General features: G+C 27.9%; 1 protein-coding gene across 5 annotated transcripts in view; it reads left to right on the top strand.

Moving 5' to 3' along the window:
* LOC129990432 (echinoderm microtubule-associated protein-like 2) overlaps positions 1–19,075 on the top strand; it is an 86,513-nt gene that overhangs the window by 54,669 nt on the left and 12,769 nt on the right. For 2 of the 5 annotated variants that reach the window (XM_056098157.1, XM_056098155.1), the window contains exons 2-10: positions 6,295–6,441; positions 10,093–10,495; positions 11,968–12,036; positions 13,462–13,487; positions 14,017–14,146; positions 14,246–14,395; positions 14,766–14,838; positions 16,143–16,160; positions 17,265–17,366. In XM_056098157.1, the coding sequence (XP_055954132.1) occupies positions 6,295–6,441; positions 10,093–10,495; positions 11,968–12,036; positions 13,462–13,487; positions 14,017–14,146; positions 14,246–14,395; positions 14,766–14,838; positions 16,143–16,160; positions 17,265–17,366 (1,118 nt within the window). The remainder of the gene's footprint in view (positions 1–6,294; positions 6,442–10,092; positions 10,496–11,967; positions 12,037–13,461; positions 13,488–14,016; positions 14,147–14,245; positions 14,396–14,765; positions 14,839–16,142; positions 16,161–17,264; positions 17,367–19,075) is intronic. The other 3 variants (XM_056098158.1, XM_056098156.1, XM_056098160.1) reach the window with 3 other exon arrangements.

Raw genomic sequence — 19,075 nt, 5'->3', positions numbered from 1 at the left:
TATTGTTGCGATGTCACGCAAGCTCAATTTTCATTTTTATTTTAAATCCTTGGCTTCATGCAGATGATGAAAGTTCTTAATCTTATTTGCCTCCCTCTGAGTAGGTTAGCTTTTGATAAGTCAATAGGGTACGATTGTAGTATTTTGTTTTAGCATTTGGATATTGATTCTGTTTGTTTTAGTCAAACAACAAGCTGGTTTTAATGCTTGAAATAATTTTCTTATCCTTTCAAAAAAAAAAAAAATCATGTTGATATTTGTATAACGAGCACATAAAGTGTGGCTGTGTTACACGTGGTCATTCCAATGAATAGTTTTATCAATCATGAAAAAAAAGGTTCATGAGGTATATATATATATATATATATATTGTAATTTTAAATCACTTTTATTTTTATTAGTGTTTATAAACTTTGGAGTAAAAATTTTATATGCTGAAAGATAGTCTATATTATTTAGTTTTTACTTTTTCGCATACGTATGTAGAAAAAGTATGGTAATCGACAAAAAATTCGAACTCGATGTTTTTGACAAATTTCCACGTTTTAGACCTCCGTGCGTTCGAAAAGCACATTTTTGGACAATGCCCATCTGTCTGTCTGTGACAAAGATAACTCAAAAACACATTGAGCTAGACAGTTCAAATTCGGTATACGGTCATTATATTAAAGTTGCAGATTTCTATCAAATCTTGAGTAAAATCTGTCCAGAGGAAGTCCATCTGTCCGACTATTCGAATATAAGCTAACACGATAATTACAAAACGAAAAGAACTAGATAGGTGAAATTTGGTACACAGATTTAACATCTATAATGTAAGCACTTGTCAAATTTTGAGCTACATCTAAATACGGGTTGACTGTTTGCCGGCCTGTACTCTCAGAAGTATGAAAACGCTATAACTCAAAAGCGCAATGACTTAATTGTATCAAATTTGGTATGAGAATTTGTAACTACAACTGTAGTTTTGTGTCAGTTTTTTTTTTTTTCAATCGGTTGAGAAAAACATGCTTAAAATACAAATTCGGATTCTATTAACCGCATGCCAGGCATTCATCACTAAATAACTCGCCAAGTAACCCACGATAGATTCAGCAAAATTGCTAAATTCACTCCAAGAGTTAATATTTTGTAACTATTAATCGCAAGTACCATGCAAGGCGTTTGCTGAGATGACAAATCTATTAGAAAGTATGCCAGAAAGTTCTGGGAAGGTCACTCCCGTTGATTAATAAATAATAATAATTCTTTTTACCCTTTTAGATTTTTTTGGATGAAGAAATTTATTAGTTATTAAGGATGCGCAGATTTGTTCCATCTGAGGGTTATTTTTAGACGCGTTCTGTAATTTTGAATTGTAGTCTGATGACAAGAACGGGGTCGCCCTTCCGTCCCCAAAAACCTTCCACAACACCCCAGCAAGAGGACGTTTGACATAACTGATGTAACTTAAACTAGGCTCATTCACAACGCAGATCTCTGGGTGAATCGTATCTCAATTCTGACTCCAATCCTGACTATGTTATCTGTTAACCATTATTTTTCTGTCTGTTGTAACGAAATTTAAGTCGATTAATGTATTATTTAATTTTGTTTTTAAGTATATTAAGTAAAACTGGAATAAAAAAAAGTTAAAATTGGATTAGAAAATCTATGAATAAGCAATTAAAACTGAAAAATACTTCATGACGGAAAAGATTCATAAAATATGTATATTTTTGCACCAAAATTATTATGTTTTTATACTAAATGTTAAAAAAATAAATTTAAAAAAAAAACTACTGGCTCTTCTTTGATATCTTATAAAAAAATTGGACCGCTGTTCACCCTAAGAGTATTGAAGTTCGTATAAATAAGCTGAATGGTTTTATTACGATAAAATCATATTAAAATAATAATGAAAAACAGGATAATAATATAAAATGCATAAGTAAATAACAAAATTATGCAATAAAATTCTTTCCATCGAATGCAATATTTTCTGCATCACAAAAAAACAAAGAAATTGAAACTTTTTTTAAAAAAAGGAATGTTGGTATAAGAAATATGAATGGACAAGGCTATATAACTATAATTACGGATTCTCAATACAGAAATTACTTAAACAAGGCCGAATGCATAAAGGACATTCTATTTAATTAATTCCATTTTATTCAATGTAAATCTCAAATCTATCTTGATTATCTTTTTCTAAGATGAGCGCAGTGTAAACATAAACAACCGTTCTTTATTTTCCTGCTAAACTAAGATTCTTCCTCACATTTCCCCTCCTCTAAATCAAAAATGAATCTGAGCTGTGGCTACTTATAACTTTAACAACAGTTTTTATCTTTTTATGTATTTTAATTTAATATATTTTTGTTTTTAAAAACAATATCGCATGACATTTCTGTTCTCAACATCCCTTTTTCTCAACAATGATTAGGATGTTTTTACCGACTTTAATATTATTGTAATCGGGGGAGGGGGGGACTGAAACCAAAATTAATTGAAAGGGATTTGATTTCTTTTTAATATACTTGATGCAAGAATTATATTTTTAAAAGATGGTGATTTTTGTTTGAAATCACCATCCAAAGGACAAGCCAAAAATGTTTAGTAGAAAGAAGTTTTACGATCCCTTTCATAAAGTGTTCTCTTCTTTCTTCATTTGCATAAATATCCTTTGTAAAATCAATCAAATCGTGTGTTTCTTCTTCTTTTTTTTTTTTAACAATTCCTTTTATTCTTTGGAGGACCTTTCATCTTCTTCATTATTACTGCTTTTACCACCGACTAATGTTGCAAAATCATCCAATTCTTTATTCATTTCTCGCTCCTTATTCTCAGTTGCTTCAATTACTTCTATATCTAAAAGATTTTCTCCGCTAATTGTTTTCGCAATTTGTATGATTTCGTGGGCTTCATTTTCAGTGTAGCAACACGACCTATGTTGGCAGTAATGATTCGGCTTATTGTGAATGAAATTGTAGTTCTAGACAAATTAACACATTCACTGCCACTACTCACGATTGATATCCGGGCCATCTATCTAATTAGATGACCCCTTCTTTGTTATCTTTTAACTGTAGTAGAGAAAGTGTCATCTAATAACATAGATGGTTTGGTACAATTGCATATTATCTGTAACGCACAGGCGCGTTTGCGGCAGTCAATGTGTTAAACGGAAGCAGTTAAAACAATGCATATGGGCAAATTCATACTATGAAAATCCGTTTTCAGCAAGGGTTTACTGTATATATAACTGAAAATTTTCACAGGATTCTTTGAGTTATACAACTCCACTTCAAATGTAAGTGGATCTAAATTTTAAAAAATACTTCATTATTTTATGCGCTTAAAAATGGAATGCATGACCAATCGATTATTAAGAACCCTTGAACAACAATTGTCAAGTTCAGTGCCAAAATATTTGAAAGAGCTTTAATGTCAATTTTTAATGGGCTTCGAATTTTAATCTGTTGAATGAATTTCAGATTTTTGAAAGAGATCTCCACAAATATACCATGTTTGTTGAGATTTATATAATATTTTTCTATAAATAAGTCAGATTTATTTTCATTCGGTTCATTATTGTTGTCAAAGAAGAATTACGCCATTTCATAAGGTTTCATATAAAAATTGATAAAACTAACACTCTGTATTTCCATATCAGTGATACAGTTAGCTGATACATTTTCAGAACTATTGAATTTTACAGATTTAAAAATCGCGAATTATTTATTATATTGCTTACCTTTTGAACATAAAAGATAGTGTTTTCTTTTCCAAAAAGGAAATTTTCCCACGCTTGTGGCTTATGGCTACCTACTTATTTTGAAGTGCATACCATTATGTCTTTTCCTCATTAGTTAAGTTTTTTTCTTACGTCCTATTATTTTTGGATGGCTGCCATATGGGCTGAACCATTCTGAATATAATATACAACTCGACCTTCATATATGCGTAACCTTCAACACCTCATTGAAGCATAATACGCGTGTTTCATTTTTCGTTTTTCAATATATGTTGGCGAAGAGATGTTTTTCACGAGAATTGGTTCAGTAAGTTTTTTTTTAAACGTTTTTAGTTTTTTAATTTATTTCTGTTTCATTTAGGGGCTTGTATTATGTAATTGTTTTTCCTTGCTTGCATATTAAAAAGCTGCCATTTCCTTCAGCTAGCTAGCTAGCTTGTTGCAGAACGAATATGTATCTTTTACCATAAAATGTTTTCCAACACGACGTACGGGTGAAATCTACTATCTTTTTTATGCATTTAAAAACTTAGCAACGGTAAAATTTTAATTCTGTGTTAAATATTATGCAACTGTTATTTTTATGATTTTAATTGCTTTTGTTATAACCAAGAAAAAAGCTTTCTGCATATGCTTTTTAAAAAAACTATGACGAATGATTCTCATTTTTCTCTTACTTCTCTGTTTTTAATATTTTAACCAATTAATTGATTAATTAATTAATTGAATTTTTAATATTTTAACCAATGGAAGTTTTTAATTCGCATCTAAATATATCGAACGATATTGTTGTCTCTGTAGACTCGCTTAGCACATGTCTAAGTTGCTCTAAACGATTATATTTGACTCTATAGACTCGTTATTGAAATTTTGAGAACTTACTCAATTGTTTTTCTTTAATGTAATCTTTGGCTTCTCAAATTGACCGTGCAAAATTCTGAGTGCCAAAATTGCCGATTAACGCTAATATATGTTTCTATTGACCTAAATATTATAGAAAGATCTCAAGAGTACCGAATATCTTTCGTTTAAGATAGGGTTTGTTTTCATAGAATATTGATCATTAATTTTTCAATTCTGCTTAAATATATGAATAATTTTTAAATAGATCACATTCTATTAAGAACTATTTAACGAGACTTAGTGATAAATATTGTATCGTTATTCATAGTATCAAATGAAATCTCTTTGATTCTAATATCTGATGTTTCAGTAGTAATTCGCATTTACTTATATCATCACTATTTGCGTTTATATATATATTTAAAATTTGTAATGTATTAAAAAAATAATACAGCTTTCTTTTATTTGAAGAAATATTTTGTTTTTGACTGATTTAAGTGAACGCTGTGTGATTACAAATAAATACCTGTATATTAAAATGGATGATTATAGGAAATTTGTCATGTTCCATCAGTTCTGTCATGCACTGCAAGAATTGAAATTGAATTAAAATGTCTATGAGTAATAATAACTAATTTTAACTTTTCTATGAAAATTTTATTCGCTTAGTGTGAGATCGCTAAAATATAATACGAATTCATATCAGCTTTTGAATGGTACTTGCATCGAAATTTAATACGTAATTTGTTTTGCTTTATGTTGATGAATTTAATCATATACTCTAATTTTATAAACAAATAAGTATGTATTTATTTTATATAAATTTATATAATTTAAAACTTTATTATGTCATATAATTAAAATATTTATTCATATATTTTAATATTTCATACAGATTCGTATAATTTAGAAAAAGTAAAATATAAATTTTTGCAATTTATTATACGATTTATTAGTTCATCAGAAAAGCAATTGCAATTCTGTTCTAGCCGTGATGCGATTATTGACTAACTAAATAATTTCTCTTCCTTTCTACTACCTACTTCAATCATTAATTAAGAATTTTTGTTTTTACTTCTTTCTATTACGGTACTTATCAACTTATCGAATAAACAATTTTAATAAACTTAAATTGAAATTACATTATTTTATTTTATTTTCCCTGTTTGAATATGTGTTGAATATAAATAATGATTTTTTAGAACTGAATAATAATATAAAATGTTGTGTGATTTTATATTTTTAACTATTCTTTGGTCCATTAATTCATTTGAGGAAATTATTTCTTTTTGAAAACATTTTATTTTTTAAAACTTTCTGTTGTTTCTTTTAGTTGAATGCAGATGCATTCTATTATCTATTCTTAATTATTGTTTTTATAAAATATTTCGTTATAAATATTTTATAAAATATTCATAATGAACAAATTTAACTATTCATAATTTAATTTTTAATAATTTAATGAACGAATTTAAAATATTCGTAATATAAATTTATAATAATTAATTAATTATAAAATTTAATGAAATGTTAGCATTAATATTTCGTTAAATTTTAGGATAGTAATACTTTATTTTTAAACCTAACTTTTAAAGATTATTTATTATAAGATAGTTTTTGCAAACTACTGATGATCTGATCGATATTGTCATGTTCAGTTGATTATTTTGCTTTAATAACACACGTCTTGACGATTGTTTCATTGTATTTTCCAGAGGATATAATAAATCATGATAACGATGCCCTGAGAGACCGAGTTGCTGACTTAGAAAAGAAAGTTCAAGAACAAGCAGATGAAATTGTGTGCCTTCGCGGAACATTAGCCGATGTTTTACGACGAGTGACTCAACTCGAAGGCAGAGGTATAATTCCTTTTATTATAATGATCTTTTGCAATATCGCTTATAAAATTGTTTCTTTCTTGACGTAATGAAATGTGTGTAACATCTAATATTAGGCGATGGGAAAAAACTATGCATCGTATAATCGGTGTTGGATTTCTTAGGCAGCTGTCTGGGGCAGCAAGGCCATTAAGAGGTTGATTAAAAAGATATTTTTACCCTAATTACCATATAAATAAATTTATATAAAATATTCTAATTCTGTGAATCGTAAAGTGTTAAGATGAAGTTAGCATTTTGTCATGTATATTTGGTCCGGTTCTAATTTATAACATTACGTTCGCTTGCTTTTATAGTATTTGTACAATCTGATAGTTAATATTATGCGCAAACATAAGTGCCGTATAAATCATAAGTCGTAAAGAATAAATGAACAAAACATATGCATTTTCATAAAGTTATTAATATAAAAAAATAACCTAAAAGAAATAATTACTAGCATGATGTTTGAAATGAAAAAATGTGAAAAATTGTTTGGTTTTATTAAAAGAGATTCTATGCCTAGGATTGTAAAATCCCAAATCTAAACCTGAATATATTACAATTAAACTTGCCAAGGCGGAATCAAGTTACGATAAAAATTCTGATTAATGAAATTTTTTTTAAAATGTCTAAAAAAAGAGTGTAATAAGAATGAACGAGACTGTTTTTAAGCAAAAACACTAGCGGGGTAGTCTTCCCAAACCTTTTTCACATACTCTGTATTAAAGGTGGTATCCTAGAGAACGCCTTACATGGCATTGGCATACAATAGTTACAAAATATTTTTTGGCGCGAATTTAGCATCTTTACTCAATCTATCATACCATCTTTGGCGATTTTTTTGGCCATTAATTCCTGACCTGCGGTTGATAATATCTGGAAATCGAATTTGTGTTTCAGAAGCATTTTTACCAACTGAATTTAAACAAAACATAAGCAACACTTTAAATTTTTATACATTTATCTAATTTTGATAATCCTTAAGTACATTTCTATCCTTTTCGTTGTTTTAGTAATTACGTTGTTACACATACACATTGCAATAATATTAAATGCATTTTGTGTATGTAGTATAACTTCTATAAAATTACGCTTAGAATTTAAAAATTCCTTGAAGGTAGACAAGTCGGTTCTAAAACAACATCATGCCGCGTTTATTCGTACCAAAGATTCAAATCTCCAATTTTCCCCCTAATTTCATTGTGTTATTATATTTATAGTAAAATAGTTATTTATTAATTTTTCAAAATTTTATTATTCTTTTGCAATTATTTCCATTGCCTTTTATAATCAAGTTACGATCGCTCACAGGCAAATATATTTCGCAATCCTAACCTAAAAATACTATTCACTTAATCACGTAATAACTTATTATTAAAGAAAGATCTCCTAAATGTGTTCGGTGGATGTATGGTGAAAAAGTCAAAAGAAGGCGAAACTTTATTCTATACAAAAACACAAATAACCAAACTTAATAGCTTGCTGAAATCTATAACACATACGTAGCGAAACGTTATTAAATAATCACAACAGAATGAATCGTGCAGGAATCATTACTCCAAATGAAGAATTCACTCGACTACTCGCTTGAGCTGAGCTTAACTCACATCTCTCGATTTGAATTAATCTGATTCCCTCAACCTCCGCTATTTATAGGTGCCATCACAGGGCCTAGAATGCCTTTGAGCAAACGTTGGAATTCGAGACCAAATTGGCTATCGCCGATATTCTCGAATATCTGAGATCTTAACATTCAAAGCCGTCATCGTCTTTACATCATTCAGTAGTCATTTCTATATCTGTAAAACTGTCTTTCTTACTAAGAGACTTACTGTCAAAGGAAGCAATATTATAAATTCGTAACACTATATTTTCTTTTAGAATTCCACTCGAAAAGTACCGCTGATTAATTTTCAATCACAATCACGTTTGACTTCAGGCAAGGATTAATTAAACCCCCTCCCTCTTTTCATTGAAAGCTTTGATGACATACACTTACTTCCAAAATATTACGGATTCTTTAAAAGTATCACTTACTTAGTACACAATGTAGCCTTGTTTTCATTAATAATAATTTTTTAAAAATTAAGGAATTGTTGGGAAAATGCTGCATTTCTACTTTTATGGATTTTAAGTACAATTCTATTTGTTGAGTCATAAATGTATTCGAATACTTACGAAAAACGGCTAAAAACAATGATATTTTTTAATTAAATAGCTTAAATAAAGTATTTTAACTTCTTCGTTATTTTAATATGCGAATTTCATCATACACTTTTTAGTTAACTATCCACAGACTCTAAACCACTGAATGTCACTTTAAATATCAAAATGAAAAGGGGTGTCAATGAAATCATATTAAGCATTTAGACTCTCCAATTTATTCGATTTTTTTTAACCTGCCTGTATACAAAATATGCAAAAGAAATGTATTGTAATCGTTAGGAGATTTGGTCTTGCAATTTTAATGAACTATCAAGTTTTTAGTCCTTTTTGAGTCACAAGAAAGAAGTGGGGGATTATTTTTGAAATTATATCTGTTTGCAGCTTTTCATATCTGTCAAGCTTGCCATTGGAACACAAATATTAATAAAACAAAACTAAGCCTCGGATAGTTTGATGTTTTTGTTTTTTGTAGTCCAATCTAAAATATATTCGTCGAAATGTGTTCTCGTAATTGCTTGATAAAAGTAATAAAATATGCAAATATAAATTGAATAAAAGTAAACTGCTACAATTTTCAATTTAATTGATTTAAGTTAGAAAAAAATACTATAGTATATGTATGAGACACCCATAACAGCTGAAATTATTTTATAAACTTTTATTAAAATGTGTTGTCATACCTCTTAAACTGATACTGAATCGAAATATACTACTTACCATCAAGTATTTCATACCTTCTGCTTTTCATATTTTCTGTTTCAGATATAACCATTTTGAAAGAACATATCAACATAAGACAAAACAATATGCTAGTATTTTTTCCCCCAAGTTTTGAATCTTTCTAAATGTTTGATCACATTCTTGTAAATTTTATTTTTGAAAATGCATTTCTTCTTAAGAAAAATCTTAAAATGGTTTTAAGACACTATATATATCTGTGTGTGTGAGAGAGAGAGAGAGATTTTAAAATCTAAATTAAATCCTAATTAATTTCCTAATATTTTATCTTATTGTAACCTTTATCATTGCTTCGTACCAAAGGTACGAAGGTACTTCGTACCACCTTCAAATCTTCAATTTTTCCATATTTTCAATGAGTTATATATGAAGGTATATAATTAGTTGTTAAAAAATTTTTTACCCAGCAAAAAAAAATTTTGATGTTGAAAGTACAGAATTCAATTTCATTAAACAATCATCATAAGCTCTATTTATATAGAGTTTGAAAAAATGTGCACTTCAATACTGTAAATTCAAAACCAGCATTCTCCCACAAATTTGTTTTTTTTTTGTTTTTTTTTTGGATACGAACACAGTTCACACTTTTTGTACTTCATAATATTGGCAACGAAAAACGAGTCGTTTTGGCATCTATCTTTAGTCTAATTAGAATTAAAAAAATTTCCTTATATGTATGAACTTTGCAGATATTTCACCCGAAATTTGTATTAATTCTTATTTCAGCCGTCATCATCACCAGCAACAATGTGCCTACCCCTGTTAAGAGCTCTTTCTCCAGCAACACACTTCCCAGCAAGCCTTCAAATATCAACTACCAACGTCAAATCACATCACCCACCACAAATTCCAACTCTCACCATCCTACACCTCAGACACCTGTGCAGCCTAACAGAAGGCTTTCTCATTATCCTTCCTCAGGATCCTTACATAGTGAAGGGGGACACAGCTCAAGTTCTGCATCCCCTATCCCTTCCCCATCACCATCCATAACAAACTCCCGCAGCTCCCCTTCTCCTCGACACACGCCATCCCCCAACAGGCACATATCAATGTCTACATCCAATCTCAACTCCATGAAGAAGTGGTCATCCAGCCAGGAATATTTAACTTCAAGCAATAATGCAAGGTATTGTAACTTTTATACGTGTTCTTCAATTTTTGATCAAACAACTGGTACATAATATTTTTTTTCATTTAGTATAATTTAATAGTTGCAACTGTAAGTTAATACAGTACACTCCCCAGTATCCAGCCTATTGTGGCGGAAGGACAGCTGGATAACAAAAAACTGGTGTTCTACGAACTTATTTTTTTTGCCCACCAATACCAGAAAAAGTTTTAATATCAAAATTCACTGTTACAATACGTACTTTCTCACTTCTCATTGAGTACTAAGCCCTCCATTCACCTCAAGTAATGTAGAAGGCGACCGCGGCCACAGACTGGTGAAGCATAGAGGCAGTTGCCGTTCACATGTCAAGTTAAAGTAGAAGGGTCTGTACTGATACTTTATATACTGCACTGCAAGAATTTGTTAGAAAAAAAGTAATTTAAAAGTTATAAACTGTTCACATTTTAACAGGAATTCTGTACACTTCGCTGTGGTATACTTAAAATAAACTTCAAGTATACCTCATGAACCATTTATGAATCTTGTATGTATTATGCAGTTATAATCAGGAACAGCAGCAACAATTGAGGTCCATTGAAAACGGTGAAACAATGAACACTGCTCTTTTCCTGTATTTAGCATACAATATGTAGGAGGATCGTAACAGACTCTCTTTTATTAATGCATTGGCAATGTTGTCAATGCTCACTGCCTTGCCTCCCTTAATTAATTACAGTAAAGAAAATTAGGCCAAATAGTTACGAACCTCATACTCAAGGGTGTACTGTATATTTTTTGTTTTGTGTGATTTAATTGTTGCAACTATAAGTTAATATTTATATTCTTCATGCCAGTATGATTTGTATTAAGAATTTATTATACCTGTGAAGCCATTTTGAGTATGAAGAAAGAAGTTGTCATTCAAATAAGCATAATCTTAGTTGCTCTAGAGGCATAGCTAGAGCTGGCCACAGCCAGATTATTAAATAAGCAAAGTAGGCCTTTGGCAATTGAACCTTTAACTTTGAATTTTTTTAAATTTGTTTTTGTGTTATTATTAGATTGATTTAATTTTGTATCTTCATTTAGTTATAACATGAAAATCAACAAGTGTCTGTTAGCTTTATGTGTTCACAATAGTATTTGAATTTATGCTTTATTTATTATAAAAATAAATAGAATTCTTATCTGGCATAATATAAAATTCTCTCTTTTCTTTATAGCGATCATCCAAAATTTCTAAAGTAAGAGTTTTATTTTACGGTGTGCCATTTTAAATTAAATTACTGATACATTGCTTTAAATCTTGTTAAATCTTTCATGGGTTTTTTTTATCAATAAAATCAATTAGACATCATTGGTTCTAAATAATTATACTTTGAATTATTTTTTCTGTTTTTGTTGTTATTGAACAAATATGAATCTATTTATAAAAATTGAAAAATTATATTTTAAGTCAATGCCTTCATATGATATTCCATTCTCAGGCGAGTGACCACTGGATCTCTTTTCAACTTGAATATGCGAAGTGTGACACCTAATCATGCTAGACATGGGTAAAATCATTGTTTAAATATTATGGGACTAGCTTCAAATGGTGGTGGTTTCTTTAGTCTTCTAGTGCATGATCTCAAATAGCTGATGTGAACTTCTAATCTGTTCATGCCTTTTTATTATTAGAAGCATCGAAATGGAAGGAAGCTTGACACTGCAGAAATGTTCTGTTAACACAGCAATGTCTTTATGTTCTTAACAGCTTATATAACAATTATTTTATTTGAAACTAACTGTAAGATAATTTTAGCACCATTTTATTTTATTTGAACAAAAAATATAATATTCCTTATGTACTTGTTATATGTTTCAGAGTGTTCTTTTAAGTTTATTATTTTTCAGTAGATTAGTTGGTTTCTTTAAGAAAGTACCATAATTTTGGTAATAATAATTACATTTAATTCTATTTTTAAAAGATGCTATGTGTATATATTTTGCATTCTTAGGTAGAATGACAGTCAATGACATGAAGCCTAGAATTAAAATATTGTTTATTAAAAAAAAAAAAAAAAAAAAAACAGTCATGAACATACGTATTGTTATTTCCAAACTTGCTTTTGTTATTTCTGTATACTGTTACCTTCTGCAAAATTTCTATTAACATTCTTCTAATTAAGTATTTTTTAATATAATTGTGATTTTTCTTTTTTTTTTTTAGTTCTGAGCTTTAAAAAAATGAGCTGTTCAAAAAACTTTGCTGCTTAGGAATTTTTGTAAATTGATTTCACTCTTTTTACAGAGGCAATTGTTAGAGGTTTTATAAGTCTCATCACTTTTTAATGTTGTAAAATTATGGAAGTTGATTATGACTAATAACACATGACTAATTTTGCCCATTGTTACCACTATAATTAATATAAATTTTTTGTGGCATGTGAAAAGATTAGATAATTTGATATTTGATTATACATTTGTAGAAAAGGATTGCATTTGTAGTGTATAAAACTGGTTATGAATAATATAATTCTTCCAGAATCCATGATAGCTTTAATGACTGTTCAGATTTAATTCTGCACTATTTAGAGCATAGCTAGAATAGATAAGATTGGATGTTAACTTACATTTGTTATTGATTTTATGCAGTTCTATATAGATTTCATTACTTTTCTTTCAATTCTCAATACATTTTTTTTCCTTGCTTTATTACAATTTACATTTTGGTATTGAATATTATATTTATATAAACTTTTCTTATATCAAGAAAGTTGTTACCTGCATTTTTATCACTTTTAGAAAAGAAATTTTATATGATAATATCCCATCATAATTATTTTTTAGAAAATTTAAGCAGTGCTTTGTTCTAAATTTGTTCTTTTATTTACTGCACATTTAGTAGATATTAATCTTTTAAAACATATTTTCATATTTAAAACTTGATATCTTATTTTGAGTCAAAAGTGTCTAATTCATACTTTCATATATTTCAGTACCAAAGATGCTGTTTTAATGCAAGGTATGTTGATTTTGCATATATTTAAAATACCCATTTCTTTCTTTTGCTGTGTTTATTTGTGTGGTTTCAATTTTAAATGATACTTTCCTTCCTTTTTTTTTTACTTGTAATTAAAATTTATTTTATATAAAATATTGTCTTGTTATTTTTTTCCTGGCTTATGAATGCTATGTAAATCATTGTTAGATTTCATAATTTTTAGAGGATGATATGCAGATTATTTTCTTACTCTTAATTTTCCACGAAACATAATATTGATTTGGTTTCAAAGGCTTGTGTCCACATTTTTATTAAAATGTGATTTATTTGGATTCTAATAGAAAAAAAATCAATAATGTTTTGAAACAACTTTATATCTAATTTTGTAAAAGTTCCCCATAAAATACTCATATTTCCATTTTTCAATTCACATATTGTGAAATCATGCTGATGGTAAACCTTTTTCTATTAGATCAAAATTGTTCTGTCAGTTGCTTAGCTCTTGTTCTATGCATTTTAATTATTAATTGCCATTATAATTCTTTTACAGAGGAAGGCATTGTCAAGCTGTACCTGCGTGGTAGGCCAATTGCACTACATATTCCTACAGATTATTTGCAAGATTATTCTCTTAACAAAGTTAATAATCCACCCTCCCAGAGGTTAAAATTAGAATGGGTGTATCCTTTCTTTATGCTGAACTGTTAGTATATATTTTATTTATTATGAAACTATTATTTACAATATTCTGTTGAATTCTTCCTTTACTCTTAATGCAGTTATGGTTATAGAGGAAGGGACTGTCGATCAAATCTTTATTTTTTACCTACTGGAGAAATGGTATATTTTATTGCTTCTGTTGTTGTTTTATATAATGTTGAAGATCAGATACAAAGGCACTACATGGGCCATACAGATGACATTAAATGGTAAGACAGAGATCATCAAATTTTTCATGTAATATGTGTCTGAATTTTATTTTTATTTTAATGGTTAGTATCAGATTCAGTTATAAAGAAAACATTTGAATGATTAAAACTGTAGTAAATTTTTTTCTGTATAATTGTAAAATCTTTTTTGTGGCAACTTTAAATTACAATACTAAGTAATGAAAAATCATTATTTTATTTACTCATAAGTTTCTTTGATAATATTAGTATAATTAGAAAAATATTTACAATAAGAAAATATTATTAAACTACTTTTGCAATTTTCTGTTTACTTGAATTTACATAATTTGTTGAAGAGTTTTTCTAAAACAACATTTTTATTTATTTCATTTTTTTTTTTTTTTTTCAGTTTAGCTCTACATCCTAATAAATTATTAATTGCTACAGGTCAAGTAGCTAGCACAGATAGAAGAGAACGAAGAGTGAGTATTTTTATGTGCTTTTTTTTCCAAACAATAAATAACTTATATTCATTTTTTTTTTTTTTTGCAGCATACTTTTATTTTTATGTAATTATTCTATTTTTGTCAGTTATTTGTCTTGGTATGTTGGTTTTTATTATTATTGTATGATTTCATTGTGGTTTTATTATACATATGTTCTGTTTTATTATTGCATTTTTTTATACTAAAGAAAATATTAAAACCAATAAAAAAATCGTCTTTTAAAATTATTTTCTGCTCTTATTTGTGTAAATGTCTGCACAATACCCAAAAAATTCAATGGATCAAATGGCATGTGAGCTTCAAAAAAATTGTTATATTGTAATTTTAATAAAATTTATTGTGTTTACTTACCTATGCTTTGCAACTTTGTTATGGGAGAAAATGACATACATTAGTAGTTGCAGTTATTTGTGCATATATTATAATCATATATGTATTTTTTATATTAAAATCAACAGAAAAAAATTAGCTGAACAGTAAAATTGATAATGTGTAGGTTGTTTTTTAATTAAAGGCTGACAAAAAAAATTATCCTTTTAAAATATTTCTGAAATTTTCCCAAATTGTATTATAATTATGATATAAAAAATGCTATTTTTATTTAATTTTTTTATCATACTAAAAAAACATAAGTCCTTGACATTTAGTACGATCATTGCAACAAGCTGCATTCTTAAGTATAGGATTAAGAAAAACATAAAGGAAGAACACTCCTACTTATTGTTGTATTTGTTAATTATTTACACAGTTGTGATTAAAAGCAAATATCATATGCTTTAATTTAGATTGCTTGATTATAAAATAATTGATTATAATCACATTGTGGTTATGTCAGTTTAAAAAAAAAAAAAAATAGTTTGATTTGAGACTAAAATTCTGTTTATGTCTGAGGTGCAATCCTGCTGGTCTACAATGCTCTTAATTTGTTTGGCAATAGCTGAATTTCTCTTAAGTTTACTTTCAGCAGAGTTGCTTATACATATATCTGTTTGTAGGGAACAATTTATAAAATAGATGTAGCCTTTTAGAATAGCCATGGCATTCTGAGTATTTGAGTATAATGTGGAAGAAAAGTTTTGAATTTGAAATTGTAATCAAGAAATTCTTATATAAATTTGATCTCCAATAGAAAGATTCCATCTTTACAAAAGTGTTTATTTTTCATCAAATATGTTATTGAATTGATTTTATTGCTTATTTGATTTTTTATACATTTAAAGCTAAAAAAAGTCACAGTACTCATTTGTTTTTCATTTTTTTCTTTCCTCTCTTTTACATAGCCAAGGATATCCAAGCGGGTAACAAAAACATTTTATTAGCATGAAATAGGTCCCTATTACTTTTCCTGATTAATTATGCATCGAGTCATGAATTTCCTTATGTTTGTGTTTCCTTGTCTAAACTAATAAATGTTTTTTCCAGTTTAAATTTTTGCTACTAACATCTTCCAGTAGTCTTGTGTAGCATGAGAAAATGCATGTTTTTTCTTCATATGATTCGATTGCCTTTTTATATAATCAATTATATAAAGATAAAATTGAAAGAGTATTAAATGCACTATATAGTTTCTTTTGTGAGTTTGATTTGTTATATATCAGTTTTATTATTTATAATATGTTCCTAAAATTAATCATTTCTAAGTTTGGCAAGAAATTACTGTTGCATGAATTATGGAATGTATAGATTTAGTTAATCTGTTGCATTTGTGAGACATCAAAAAGTTCTTGTTGGCTTGATAAGATTCCATTTTTGATAAAAACAGGTCAAAAATAAAATATTAAGTAACAGTTTAAATAAGGCTAATTTTTAAAATCATTTAATATGAAAATAAAAATTCCCAAATTTCTAAAATATTTTTGTTTTAATGAAAAATATTTTTGTATGCAAGATTATTATTACTAATAAGGTTGTGTTATTTGAAACTGTATACATAGAGTTTCTCTAGTTATTAGCAGAACTCAGTTTTGTTTAAGAATTATGTGAGCCAAAAATTATGATTTAAGAAAAGGTAAATAAAGCATTAGAACCATTTTTTGCCTCCATTTTATTTTCTTACATTTTCATTCCAAAAATAATGCATGAATTAACTTGATTATTGTCAATTCTGTAATATACTGATTCATGTTGAATGTATTTGCCATGTTACTGAAATTAAATCTATTATGATAAGTAGAATTTTGACTATCCCAGTTTCTCCTAAAATATTCATTAGACATTCTATACTTATAATTTTGATTTCTGTAATTATTATATTTTGAGAAAGGATTTTTATAATATTTTATATCTGGGTATAAAAAAAAGCTAAATAACTTATAAAATGGATTTTCATGCATGCTTTATGTTATACTTTTTATAATCATTGTAGTTTAATATGTATTTTTTGACATAGTTTTCTTTTATAGCCACATGTGAGAATATGGGACTCTGTGAGTCTAAACACTCTTCATGTAATTGGTGCTGGTGAATTCGAAAGAGCTGTGTGTTGTGTTGCCTTTTCTCATGCAGTATGTTTAATATATATTTTACATTTTGTAATATTAATGTTCTAGATTGAAAATTTAGTAACATAGGATATCAATAAATTCATAAATAACCAATAAAAAATAAGTTTTTAGTTGATATTCACCATGTGCTTCTATGAAGTGAATTGAAACCGTTTTTTCTTTTAATTTAAAAATAAAAGATTAAAATAGTTTTAGTGTTATTTTTCTTTAGCAAAAAATAATTATACTAAAATTTATTTCAAAATCAACTATAATTTTTTTAATGTTGAATTTCTTGTTATTTAGTATGAAATGAACAACTGTGACATGAACTTTGTCACTGAATTGTAAAAAATATATATCCAAATGTTTCAAATGAATACTTTCTAATATTACTTTATGTGTGTGCATGTGTATATTAATACTCTTTTGGAATTTTTTTTTTTTTTTCATAATTTTTCAGTGTATATGCTAATTAGGGATTGCAATACCGGGATACCGAATACCGGTATTTTGAGCCATTTATACAATTTTGTAATACTGGTAATCATAAGTTTAAATACCGGTTTTTCGGTATTTACTAGAAATTTTTAAAATTGTCTCCACTATATGTTGACGGTTCGCCAACATAGCAAAATAGTATACGTTTTTGTTTTTGTCTCCCTAACAGGCAAAATTAGTTAACTAATTAATGGTTTAATTAATTGCTTAAATCTAAATTAGCGAAACATGGATTATCCCTGAAAGAAGATATTGTATCCATAACGACTAATGGAGCAACAGTTATGAAAAAAGTTGGAAAGTTGATTGGTGCAAATCAGCAATTGTGCTATGCTCATTGGGCAACAATTATGAAAAAAGTTTAGGAGTAATAGATGTATTATATCAAAAAAATAAAGAACAGAAGAATCCAAATACTGTGGATATAGAAACTTCGGATTCCGACATTGAAGAGAATAAGAGTGAGAGTGATATTGACAATGAAGATAATGACAATGTAATTGTTGAAAAAGATATTGCTAATGAGGATGAAATATTACCCCATCAAGAATTGCTTCCTATAATTTATAAAGTTCGAAAAATTGTTAAGATAATTAAACGTTCCGCTACAAAAAATGCCATATTACAAAAATATATACTAGCTGAAAATAAAACAGAATCTATGTTAATAATAGATTCTAAGACACGTTGGGACAGTTTACTTCTAATGATGGAACGATTTTTTAAATTTAGAAATCCAATCCAAAAAGCAATCGTTGACTTAAACCTGCAAATTAATTTTTCAGACAGTGAATTCGACTTAATATCCAGAACTATATCAGCTCTACTTCTAATAAAACTGACTATAGAGGCATTATATCGGAGATATTTTAATTTATTAACAGCTAATGCAACAATAAATTTCATGCTGCAGTCATGAAAGAACAGCACCCATCACTATCTGAAGAATTATATATTACATTGAAAAATCGCCCAGAAGAAAGGCATACCGAAATAAAAAATGTCTTATAGTATTTACATTATTATAATGATTTTAAAAATGAAAAAGAAGAAAAGAAAATAATGAATTCAAATCTGATTAAGTTTATAGTAAATTTTCTTAAAATTTTTTACCCACAAACCTATCCACATTCAGAAGAATTCAGTTCAGGTATCGATCGAAGATTAAGATGACACTAATGTCGATAGTGAAAATAAAAATTCAACGAACCAAAATACAATACAGAAAT

Source organism: Argiope bruennichi, chromosome 2 (genome assembly GCF_947563725.1).
Source record: "Argiope bruennichi chromosome 2, qqArgBrue1.1, whole genome shotgun sequence".
NCBI classification, from domain to species: Eukaryota; Metazoa; Arthropoda; class Arachnida; order Araneae; family Araneidae; genus Argiope; species Argiope bruennichi.
This window is presented reverse-complemented; position numbering and strand designations above follow the sequence as displayed.